Raw genomic sequence first — 13127 nt, 5'->3', positions numbered from 1 at the left:
CTGAGTGTTTGTGCAGCCATGCAAAATAATGACTGAACATGTCCTCTTTGTAATCTGATTATACAGTACCTTGTAATCACTGGCATCACTGCCCTTCATCCAAGCATCCAGTGCCTTGCAAATGTGATCCACATAATCCACCCAGGATCTTGGCGCAGCTTCTGGCTGTCCCTAAACTTCTGCCTATACTTTTCATAGGTGAACCTGTACTTTCTGACAAGGGTGTCCTTCATGAGGGTATTCCTCACCCTGTCTCCCTTTCTTAGGGTCAACAGTGCATCCCTCCCATCACTAAAAATGTTGCTCCAGAGAATGGCTCCTTAATCCTCCCCAGGGACCCTGTGCATCTCTAAGGCAACCTCATATACCTCAAACCACCTGTCCGTGTCATCCCCCACAGCAAAGTTAGGCACCTGGTCTTTGGGAATATGGACCCTTATGTCCTCACTGGGCACTGGGGTATTGCTGCCGGACCCTGTGCATTGCTTGGCTTTAAGGCCCTGCTTCTTCAGACTCACTTTGAGCCTTTCTCTCCTCTAGGACCAGCTTATTCATCTCTAAGGACCTCTGTGCAGCAGCCCACTCCGTTTTGAGCTTGATCAGCTATAGATGGAACTCCCTCTCAGCTGTCCTGTTCGCCAGCTCCTCGGGAAACACATGGCCTGAGAACACACTGCTTTCCTGCCCTGGCAGGGGACCTCACTTCTGTGGGAAGTGGCCCTCTGCCTCCAGCTGCAGCCCAGGGCGAGTGTTCCTAGGGCCCCTTCCTCCTGGAATCAAAGATATTATAAAAAGTCCACCTCTCAGAACCATCCTTCTGCTCTTCTAAGGTGGTCTACCTCCTTCTGACTTCCTCAAAGGCTTCTGTAGGGCTACCTGGAAGTCCACCTTGATGGCTTTCTTTTCCGTACTCAACCCCATTTCCTTGCAAAGCCTTTGTAGCCCTGTTCCACTGAGGTTATCGGTATTGATCAGCTCCATTGTAGCAAAAAAGAACATGAGGTAAACTTACATTTGGAAAAAGGAAAAATAGCCAACTCGAAAACTTAAAAGAATTTTCGGAACAAATTCGACATCGATTTCGATTGTATTTTCAGAGATTTTAGTGTTACACAAATAACAGTGCGGTACTACACTAGTAGTGGATCCCACCAGAGAGCACCAATGTAAGAAATTGGGTTATTGATTGAGGGGGATGAAAACCTTACAAAGCACCAACCACCATCTTTGTCCGTGTGAACCATAAAAGTCACTAAATTAACTTGAGTTCATCCCTCTGGTAGATAGGCACAAAAGTAGTCAGGCTTAACTTAGAGGCACTGTGTAAAGTATTTATGCAGCACACAAATAGTAGTAAAATGAAGAAACAAGACAAGAAAAATCTCACACCAATTTAGAAAAATAGAGAACATTATAATGAATAAACTGGCAATTAAACTAATTAAATCCAATCAGTAGAACCGGTGGTATGACTTTTTAAAAAGTTTTTAGTGAAATCTTTTGCCTAAAACCACAAAGCTCCAACTGTGCGTATCTGGTCGCCCGAGAACAGTGCAAAGTCAAATGCTGAGGCAGACCACGATGGATTATGGGTCCAATATAGAAGGTGGCTTAGGCCCGTTCTCAACCTTATTCTGACTTGACGTTTTTTATGAAGAAAAGTCCAGAAGAAGGTAGAGGTGGGCAGTGCAGCAGGCTGTGTCCGAGGAAGAGACGTCGTTACTGGGGAGTGCTGGGCAAGGTCTTGGCGAAGCCGTTGATGATAGCGGGTAAAAAGTTCAGAGTGGGAGAAGTTGCATTTCTAGGTCAAGGAGCTCTTTGTTGTCGATGGGGGAGTCATTTGGTGTTTAGCCTGGTAAAGTATTTTACCTTTCAACTTTGACAACTTTCTAGAAGCTGAAAACCTGCAAGGTGACGAAGCTGCAAGCCGTAGATGAAGAGGGCTCCACAAGGCCGAATATAGGTACTTGGAGGTCCAGATGAACAGTATTTGCTGCTGTGCAGAAGAACTTAGCAGGAGCCACTGCAAATCCATGCTGACCGGCGATGCACCTTGGACGAATCGACCGGCAGTTAGGTCTCAGTCTTTCACCTTTTGGTTAAAAAAAATGTTTACGTCCTAACCTGTAGGGTTAGGCAGGAGCAGCACCTCTCATACCACTTTCAAGGATCTGCTACCTTGAGTGGTGGGTGGGGGTTAGGGCTCACTCCAGCAAAGTCCAGGTGTAGGGTTCAAGGTTTCTGAAGCTTATGCCCTTGTAGCTCACAGTGGAGGCCACCCAACTAGCCCTTGGAGTCAGTGGTAGTCCTGGGTTCAAGTAGCAAGGCAAGTCTCTAGCAGCGCAGCCTGTCAGTCCTCTGGGGCACAAAGTAGGCCTTAAGCAGCAGGGCAGTCCTCTGGCGGCAGCAGCAGCGCAGTCCTGTGGAGAACACTGCAGGCCTCCAGCAGCAGGGTTGTCCACTGGGGATTCAGGCAGTTCTTCTGAAGTCTTTTGTAGGTCCGGGAGTGTAGTGAAGAGCTGTTCTGAGGGTCCAGTGTTTGTACCTGGTGCCATCCTTTTAAGTGGGGGAATCTTCTAAACTACCACCACATCTGGTTTTGGAAAGTTCTTCCCTACCCCTGCCAAGGCTCCAAGAAGTCTGGGGTGAGAAAAGACTGGTGTCTGGTTCCTTTGGGTGTGCTGGAGGCCAGCCTTTTGAAATGTAAGTGGAACAGGGAAAAGCTCTGCCCCCAACCATCCCGACAGGATGGCCCTTTCTGACAAGTAGTCTGTCTGTCTCACTGTCACTAAGGAATACACAAAGCCCAGCAGATAAGCTATTCACAGCAATGTGACAGAAACAGCAGGCACCATATGGTTATGGCAAAGAAATGCCTACTTTTTTAAAGTGGCGTTTTCAGAATTAATAGCGTTCCCCACCATGTGTGGTGTCCCTTTATTGCGCTTTTTATCGATCCCAAACGGGAATTTAATTATATAATTGAATTCCCGTTTGGGATCGATAAGCTTTGCAATAGGGGGACGCACCCCATGGTGGGGAACGCTATTAATATTTGATTGGCACACTCCTTGATCGAAGAGTGATACCCTGCTGCATGCTACCACTTGTATACTCCTTATATCTTTTAGTCAAAGAATTTGAAGTGTGAGATCTACACAATTGATTTTCAGAATTATGACTCAAAATTCGACTTTGCCATTTGAGGATTTTAAATTACAATTCATCTGAGTACAAACATGACCTTTCCAGCTTCTTCCAATCAAAGGTTAGCACTTATTTAATGTAATAAGGTGGAAGAGATGGGCCTACACGAAATTAGGGTGTTTTCACTACCATGACATGTAAAACTTGAAAACACACATACTTTTTAAATACAATGCACCCTGCCATCTGGGCTTTAAGGCCCTATCTCAGGGGTGATTAAAAAAGAATAAAAAAAAAAAAAAAGGTTTGGGCCTGGCCAAAGTTTTTATTTTTTTTATTTTGTTGGGTTGAATTGGCAGTATCAGAACTCCACTACAGGCTGTAATGGCAGTCCTGAGAAATGTTTTAAAGTGCAACTTTAGTGGGGGGAACGGGGCGGCCTACTGCCTTGCCTTCATCGTAACTCTTTTATAATAAACAATCTGAGATATATATATCACAAGAAATCCTTCGTCGACTGGGGCCCCTGACCCTGCAGGGCGGCCTCAGCTGATGGGGACGAAGCTTTGCATTATTGAAAGCACACAAAAGATATGCTGAAGCCAATTCACGGTTCACTGCAATGTTTATTCTTCAAGTGAAAAGTTGCAGAAGAAATGAAATATCTCTCCTGACGCATTTCAGCGGTTATGCCTTAATCTAGTGTATGTGTGTGTATATATATATATATATGTGTGTGTGTGTATATATATATATATATATGTGTATATATATATGTATATGTGTGTATGTGTGTATATATATATATATATATATATATATATATATATATATATATATATACACAAGGCAATCAACCAGCAGACAGTCATTAAAGTACAAATAGATGCAAAATTACTGTTGGCGAAACATAATACTATGTCTCCTAGAAGAGCCTAATAAGGATTATTGTAGTGCATATCTTCAATCTCCAGTTTTTTCTGGTAGATCACCAACTCCAAAACCCTTGCCTACTACACTAATCTGTGAAATTCTATGGAACAAAGTACCTGTCTACAGGCTTTAGCACAGTTAATTACAATCCATCCTAAAAAGCCTATTGTCTTTAATGCATGCTTTTTACAATAAGTAGGCCAGGTCTTCTGGCTTTGTTATAGTGTTTCATAATAAACCGATCAAACAATAAAATATGGCTTTTACCAATGAACTGATAAAGACTTTATCCTTGAACATTGGCTTTACACTTTGCCCAGTATTGGACTGTTCAATTCCACATAAACTGACAACCTTCATGCATTGTTATAAAATCACAAATCTGTAGAAAAATACAGCTTACAAAACCATATATAACCCCAGGGTCATATGAAAAATCATAACCTTGAAGCTGCCAGAGTTTGTCTGTGTTGCCAACCTCAAAAGTCTTGCCTATTACGATCATCTGCGATGCTCCATGCAACAAAATACCTATCTGTAGGCTTTAATATAGAGTTATGACAATCCACGCCTAAATTCCCATCGACTTTGACATATGATTTTCACAATAAATACAACAGACCTAGTGTCTTTATCATAAAATATGTTAATAAATAGATCAGCCCTATGGCTTGCCACCATAAACAACTCAGTCCAGCTGCATCTGGTATAAATATTCCCTCAAGCCAAAAAACTGAAGTGCATGAAGTGTTTTTGGTGAAAGCACGAAACATTAAATAAATGCTGCGATTTGTAGAGCACGTCAAATCACCTGTAAGGGTATCCAGACGCTCTCCATTAGCACGGGGAGATTAAGTGATTTGCTCAGAATTGCAGGATGTCGAGCCGACGTAGAGACTCAAACCTGGATGTCCCGCTCCAAAGTCAGCAGTTCTGGCTGTTACGCCACATCCTCTTCGGCCCATTTAAATCCTATGTTTAAGGCGTCCAACATGTGGATGGCGACACAGCCTCTCTCTCTCTTGGGCTCTGAAAGCTTCATTTTTGTTGATTTCACAAGGTCAGGTGACGGATTTGCTCTCAAGCCAGACCAAAAAAATCCATGTTGGTAAATGACTTCCCTCCTCCCATCTGGCCTCTGCCAGAGAAAAACACCATACATTATGTAGTTTATCTACGACACGTCAATAGCATTACAATGTCATCTGTGAGTCCGTGAAAGTTCAAGCTCAGGTGAGTGGACAAATAAATGATCACAGCAGTGTAGAGGACAAGCACTTTTTTGTGAAAGCACACAACTTCTGCCCAATTAAAACGTACCGGTTCTTAAATTGTGGGCAGAGCCAAAGACCCTCTCCTGGTGATTGTCACATTATTATTTTGCAAAACTGTGCTGTCAAGCCAGACAATACGTCGCTCTAGATGGCGTGCTTTTTGTATGCTTGGAAAATAAAATGTTGTGCTGTAACCTTTATCTTGAACAGTTCCTTAAATGTGAAGTGTAATCATTTGACTGCAGGGGTGCCTGCGCACTCCTGTGCCAAACACTTTTTCCAATGTTTGCTTGTACCTTCTAAACATAATAGAGGGGCACTTCTCTTGAGATTTGTTTTTCTTGCTCATTGCGTTCCTGTAGATGCCATAAGGGCATGTTGGGTACATCTTTTTCATAATTTACACATGCCAGTATGACATTCAAGCATTTAATATCACAGCAAATAATCCATGCACCAGTAGCAATTGGGAGTGGCAAGAATTTATTCCCCCCCCCCCCCCAGTTTGTAAGAAATATAAATGTAACTCATTGACAGTGCACTACAAATAACTAGTTTGCATGGATAAAGTACTGATCAATTTTAAAGTGCCGAAATTAGATTCCAAACTTGAATTAGATAGCACCCCCTAGCTTGTCTCCATGGTTACACAACTGTCCTTAATCGTGAATCCTGGTTCTTGTGTATTTGCAAAATTTTAATTTTCTGTAGAGGAAAGCAGGTTTGGATTTTGATAGTCCTACCCGTTCCACTTAGAGGACACTTTCCAGACCAGTTGTACAGATAATTGGGTAGAAATGTTTTACTATCTAGATTATATACCTGTGTTTGATGTAGCTTGTTTGCCCCGTCTTCACCAAGCAATTTGAAGTTCGAATGGTGCTGCTTTCAGCTTATAATGGAATTGAGATATTTGTATATCCTGACTGGACTAGACACCCTCCCAATTAATTTTGTATTGGTAAACATTTGGTGGATAAAGTGAACATAAAAAGGAACATCGGATGAATAGCTGCTACATTTAGTCCTTGCTGGCATGTATTGCAACTGTAGTCCTTCGGTTGTTCTCCAATATTCCAATGCCACCCTGTGTATATCTATAGTGGAAGTCCATGGCATTGTTAAGCAGTTGGCTGCCAGTGTCCCCAAACCGCCCCATGGCGACTTTCCCCACCTCAAGAGGAAGTGCGGTACATTTTCTCTGTAACCAAAGCAGAAATTGCAGTGCGCAATCAGTTTCTCCAGGGATCACTTCTCTAGTTCAGAGAACCTAAATCTTGGATTCCTCATTATTCCTCTGGTTTAATGTGGTACATGCATCTGTCTTCCCAATGCAAAGCTTCTTTTAGCAATGGTGCAATGAGGCTGCTCCTGTTTTTTTCATACTATTTCTAAAGCAACCATCTAATTTTGAAAGTAAATCAATTGTAACTCGCTATTCTTGCGTTATATATGTTGGCAGATGTGCGCTTGTTCCAGTTTAAAAGTCTATTAAATGGCTCAAATCTTACAAGTAAAGTTTAAAAAAAAATCTTTAGAGTACTATTCCTTTCTTCTGCATAGCAATAGCAATAGAAATTATATATTTTTTGTTAACCCATCTTTGAGTTTTCTAGTGTTAGATGGCATGGGGCACACTATGGCCACATAGGATTATTTACATTACATCAATGTATTCGTCATACAGCGTAATTAAGTCTCGCTTTAAACGATAGACTCAGGATGGTACACCTATTTGATGAACAGCAAAGAGAAATAAAAAGACCCAACAATTTAAACCTTGCGCCTTTGTCCTTGATGCAGGTGATTACACATCTAAATCGGAATGCACAACTTTTATATAGCCCTTATATGCCCTTATCAGTTTAATCGATATTAAAAGAAGGAAGGGCTGAGTCAAGCAGAGATTCAAACTTCTTCACTGACTGGTCTCTTTTACATTAGTATTACTCTACTGAACTATCATAAGTAATGTTGTCCATTAACTATACTACTGAATGATTTTTTGTTTCTTCAGATGTCTTATCTATAATGTCTTTTCCTAATTGCAAAATGTATGTTTTTTTCACCTAAATGTGCATAAAAGCATAATGAAGATACGTCTGTGGTACATGATAAATATAAGATAGACATGTTAGGTTGCAGCCACTCTCTTCCCTTGTGGATTCATGTGTTGCGATTGATGCCAAGAATGCCTTTGTAAGCGTGATATAATCTAATTCTCGGTACATGCATTACATATCCTTTTCTGATTAATTTTATATAATGTCCTTGGCTGCTGGTGTAATTAACTGTTCGCTCTGAGAGTTATTATTCTGTCCTAAAATAATTTGCCCAAAGTTTTAGTGGTCTGTGTGCTAGATGTATTGAGTGATTTTTCTTCTCCTCACCTTAGGAAACCCCTTTGGAAAGCAGACTGGATGTTTTAAGCATGACGAGTGCTGCCAAAAGGACGCTGAGTAAGAAAGAGCAAGAGGAACTGAAAAAGAAGGTAATATAAAATGTTTTACGTAGGTTTTGTCTAATTTCAGATACTTAATGTAGTTCATCATTTTAATATAAGGAGAGTAGAGGTTTCTGACCTAGAGAACTCTTGAAACTTTGTTTCATGGTGGAATATGTTTAGGTCTCGCCTTCACTGTTAATTTTGAGACATTTTGTTTACTTACATGGGGCTTATAGCCCACCTATTGCTTACCATTGGTTGGCTTTATCGTCACTCATTTCCTTGCTTCTATTTTGTCAGTGCGTGCTCACTCTTAATGTGTTTGTCCCTCCCCTAGAGCATGCCCACGTACTACGTCCTTGCCTATTGTCCTTTCACTGCTCATGTGTTTTTTAGTAACTTTTTTTAGGCTTGGCCTGCAGAACGTTGGTGCTCTGCTTGTGAAATCTCTTGTATTTAAAAAACAAAACAAAACCAATAACTTAAAAGGGGCTTAGAGCTCTTCCAATACTTACTTTTACCTATATTGGCTGGCTCCCACGTGGCTCCTAGTCACCTTACTTACCATTGGCTGGCTCCCACATGGCTCACGCGTCACTCTCCTCTCCTTTCCTTGCTTGCTATTGGTCAACGCACCTTCCTTGTCTAAGTCTTCCTCCTGGACTTAGTCTTCCTTGTCCTGCTGTGGACCCTGGACCAAGTACTTCTTCCGGTAGGTAATGTCCTTCCAGTAGCCGCAGGCACTCTTTAGCTACTTTTTTTTGACATGCCTCTTCTTGAGTTCATGTCTCTGCAGACCCCTTCCCACGCTGACTTTAGTCCTTCTTCTTCCCTTATGATGTCTGCGCTGTGAAGCTTCATCGTGCACTGAGCGTTCTCTCATTGAAGTAGTATGCACTGAAGAAGAGTCATGTCAAAGATTCATGTCTCTGCAGTCCCCTCCCAACCCTTGCACTGTTTTCAGTCCTTTTTCGTCCCTCGCTTTTGCTGCAGTGTAAAGCTTCGCTATGCACTTTCCAGTAATGTGAGCCTTTTATCTTACACAGTCAAAGTGAAAACAAAAATGAGAAAACAGTTGTGCTTCATCTTGAAGGCTGATTAAATTGGTATGGCTTATTCATTACACCAGGATACCCCAGAGAATGTGGCATCATGTTCAAAGCTGCTGACTTTAGAATTTGGGAACTAGGTTCGTGACTCTGGATCGGCTTAACATCCTGTGATTCTGAGCAAATCACGTTCATCACCCTGTGCCTTAAAATGAATGTGATCTTGTGTAATGTGACTTGAGTTCATGGAAGGAGACATTTAAAATAATGGCTCTTAATTTTTACCTTCTTCGTGTTGAAAACACACTAACAGGAGTTATGACTCATTCGGGATAACAAATACCATAAGAAACTCAAATGGCGACTGCCCTTTCAAGTCCATGATTTCAAGCTTAATAAACCTCTCACTCCGTGCACAGCATCAACACAACTGCTTTCACAGAGGAGTGTCATGGCAAGCTCTGTTAGCAAAATACGTCACCAGTCCCAAGTATGAAACTACGGTGTGCCTATGACATATTGTGCCTCCTATTTTATATTTGTGGGGATGAGAGAAACACATTTTTTTCTGGTTAGGTGAAATTCCGGCACACACTTAGCGGCTCATACAACTGAGTGAAGAATTTGCTTTTTTATATATCCTTGAAGAATGTTGTTTACCATCAACAACCTAACACAAAATATAAACAAATTATGATTTTGCACAATCCCTTCTTATTGAGCACTTATTTACATTGAACTAGCCTTGCTTATAATAACAAGCATTTGCAAAGCCAATAGGTTTCGCCTAAAACAAAATGTTATGTTAAATGTTATGTTATGTTAAAATAAATTTATAAAGCGCACGTACACCGGGGAGGTTTCATGGCGCTACTTTGCTTAATACCCAAGTCCAGATGTGCAATTTAGAAGGCCTGACGGAAGAGCCAGGTTTTAAGAAGGCCTCTGAAACTGAGGAGATTGGTACAGAGGCGTATTTCGGAAGGAAGAGAGTTCCAGAGCATGGGGGCCAAAATGGCAAACCTGGCACCACCAGTACACTTTAATTTAAGAGGGGGTGGATAGAAGTAACTTATGTGCTGAGCGAAGATTTCACGTGGGAACGTGCTGGTTGATCAGGTTATTCACAAATTTAGGACTTTTCCCTTTGAGTGACTTAAAAATGAGGCACCCGACCTTAAAGCCGCAGCGCTGGACTACTGGTAGCCAATGAAGTTTCTTCAGGAGAGGAGTAACATGAAGGTGCCTGGGTTGATGAACGAGCAGGCGAGCCGCCTGGTTTTGGACCAGCTGTAGGCGCTTTGATAGATAAAAGGGGATACCGAAGTAGAGCGAATTGGCATAGTCAATGTGGGACATGACCATGGCAATGATCACCTGAGTCCGGGCTTCGTAGGTGAGAAACCTGCAGATCTTTTTTATTTTTCTGAGTTGGAAAAAGCAGGTAGATATCACTGACTCTATCTGAGGCTTCATCGTGAGATCCTGACTGATGATTACCCCAAGGCTCTTGGCCGAGTTTGATGGGGAGGGGGGCTGGTCCAATTCCCTGGGCCAAAAGTGAGGGCCCCAGGGATTTTTAGAAATGCCACCGGTTAGAACCAGCTCCGTCTTGTCCGGATTGAGTTTAAGATGATTGCTGTTCATCCACTGACTAATGAACAGCATGGTGGACTGAAAGGCGTGGACTGACTGGAGAGTTGCTGATAAGAAAAATTAGTTGAGAGTCGTCTGCATAGTTAAATGTGCAGACTTGACGCTCTTTTAGGGCTCGGACAAGAGGGAGAAGGTACAGATTGAATAGCAGGGGAGAAAGTGAAGAGCCCTGCGGCACTCCGCAAGAAATTCTTATTCTGGGAGCAGTAAACGGTGCTATGCTGACTGCCTGCGACCGGTTTTCTAGAAAAGAGATGACCCAGCCAAGGGCGGGTCCCCTGATTCCCGCGTCTCTAACACGATCGACCAGAAGATTATGGTCGACCGTGTCAAAGGCCGCGGAAAGATCAAGCAGGCCCAGGGCCTGCGGGGAGCCACCATCGACCTTGTCACGGAGAGTGTCTAACACTGTGAGGATCACCGCCTCTGTGGACTGGGCCGGGCGGAACCCTGCTTGATGAGAATCCAGGAATTCAGATTCTTCCAGAAAGTCAGTGAGACATTTCGTGACGTAAGCTTCTAAGACCTTCGCTAAGTAGGGGAGAAGAGAGATTGGTCGATAGTTTAACGTTTGTGGAACTGCACCAGGCTTCTTCAAAAGGGGGATAATAATTTCCTCCTTGAAGGTGGCAGGGACAATACCCTGGGATAATGATTCATTCAAGAGATTAAGGGCAGGACTGGGTAGGGTAGTAAAAATTTCTTTCAGACTACTAGGAGGGCAACAGTCAGTGGGGGAGCCAGTTTTGCCTTTAGAGAGTAGGTCCACAAAGGTAAGCTTGTGAATTTTGGGGAATTGCGTAAAGATGCTGTGATTTTGAGTGGTGGACATACTAGAGTCCAGATTGTTGCAAGCTGGAATGCTGGACTTTATTTTTATGATTTTGCCAACGAAGAAAGAGTTCAAGGAATTGCAAACGTTTTGGGAGGGGTCCGGTTTGATTGAAATTCTATCAGGGTTGGATAGTTCATTTACTATGGAGAAGATCTCTTTCGTGCGATTGGTTGCGGACAGGATTTTTGAGGAGAAGTATACTGCTTTGGCAGTCAGGATGGATTTTTTATAAGTTTTCATGGTGTTTATGTAGAGACATTTGTCTTTGGGCAAATAGTTGCTTCTCCATTTTCTCTCCAGTTGCCGAAGGGCTAGTTTCTGATTTTTCAGCTCGGTGGAAAACCATTTCTGGGCGTCGTGACGATGGGAGGCGTGGATTTTCCTGGGGAGCGCAAATTTGTCGCTAACAGACAATAACCAGCTAGTTAATTGTTCGTCAGCCCAGTTGATGGAAGAGTTGACCGGGGGAAGAGATTTAGCAAGTCAATCAAGAAATAATGATTTCTCGATTTTATTCCAATTTCTGCCTGTGCCGCCTCCTGGGCAGGGTGGTTTGATGGGGAAATTGTCATGGATAGTGAATTTAATTATATGGTGATCTGACCAAGTACACGGTGATACTGATACAGGGGACATAGTTATATTGATTGTCCAGATCTGGTCAAGGATATGTCCCTTGATGTGAGTAGCAGTGGTAACTTGTTGTGCAGGGTTTAGTCCTGAGAGTAGCTCACTAAGTTTGGCCGATTGAGGACCACCTGATGTTTCATTTGCCCAGTAATTGAAATCACCAATCAGCATGACCTTCCCATGATTAGTGACTAAGTGCGCGACCTGTTCACCTAGAGAATGAGGAAATGAGGGCATCCTTTGAGGAGGCCTATAGAGCAGGACGCTCACTAACTGAGCAGTGATCGGTTTGAGTTCAAGTTTAATCACCAGATTGTCCACTGAGGGTAATTCTAGAGAAGTTAGGGTAGAATATTTGCAGTTGTGACGGGTAATGATAGCTACTCCTCCGCCCACTTTCCCTTGGGGGCGGTTGGCTTGGATGATATGATAATCGGTAGGGAGTGCAGCTAGAATATCTGGTGATGATTCCTGAGAGAACCAGGTTTCCGTGAGCAGGAGGATGTCCGGTTGCTCAAATTTGAGCAACAAGAAAATATCTATTTGGTGCTTGACCAGTGAGCGGGTATTCAAATAAATAACAGCTGACAAATTGTGCCTCCCATTTTATATTTGCGGGATGAGAGAAACGCATTTTTTCTGGTTTGGTGAAATTCGGACACACACTTAGCCACTTAGTGGCTCATACAACTGAGTGAAGAATTTGTTTTTTATATATCCTTGAAGAATTTTGTTTACCATCAACAACCTAACACAAAATCTACACAAATAATGATTCTGCACAATCCCTTCTTATTGACCACTTATTTACATTGAACAAGCCTTGCTTATAATAACAGGCATTTGCAAAGCCAATAGGTTTCGCCTAAAACAAAATCTATTATCTTTATCAAATTATTTTTTTTACATGTTGCATAGCAGTTAAGCTGCTGTGGAACATGGCTTAAAGTAAATAAACGCTATGACGCAGTCCAAGCTGGTCATGTTGTAGCGCTTTTTTTATATACTATAAGCTATATTGTACAACAGATCAACTGCTGTGCACTGTGTAAAAAAAACATTGACAAGGCCAATAGATTTTGCATAGGCGGAACCCATTGTCTTTGACAATGCTTGTTATTTATTGCAACACTCCATTATAGTGCATGTGTTTGCAT

The 13127-nt window shown here is 42.3% G+C and overlaps 1 protein-coding gene across 1 annotated transcript in view; it reads left to right on the top strand.

Annotated features, from left to right (window-relative positions):
• The window catches only part of U2SURP (U2 snRNP associated SURP domain containing), a 776636-nt gene that overhangs the window by 55072 nt on the left and 708437 nt on the right, over positions 1-13127 (top strand). Inside the window, exon 3 of the mRNA XM_085633584.1 lies at positions 7750-7845. Coding sequence (XP_085489710.1) covers positions 7786-7845 — 60 coding nt within the window. The 5' untranslated portion in view covers positions 7750-7785. The remainder of the gene's footprint in view (positions 1-7749; positions 7846-13127) is intronic.

Source organism: Triturus cristatus, chromosome 11 (assembly GCF_964204655.1).
Source record: "Triturus cristatus chromosome 11, aTriCri1.1, whole genome shotgun sequence".
Classification (NCBI taxonomy): Eukaryota; Metazoa; Chordata; class Amphibia; order Caudata; family Salamandridae; genus Triturus; species Triturus cristatus.
The sequence above is the reverse complement of the archived record's forward strand: the minus strand, read 5'-3'. Positions and strand labels throughout refer to the sequence as shown.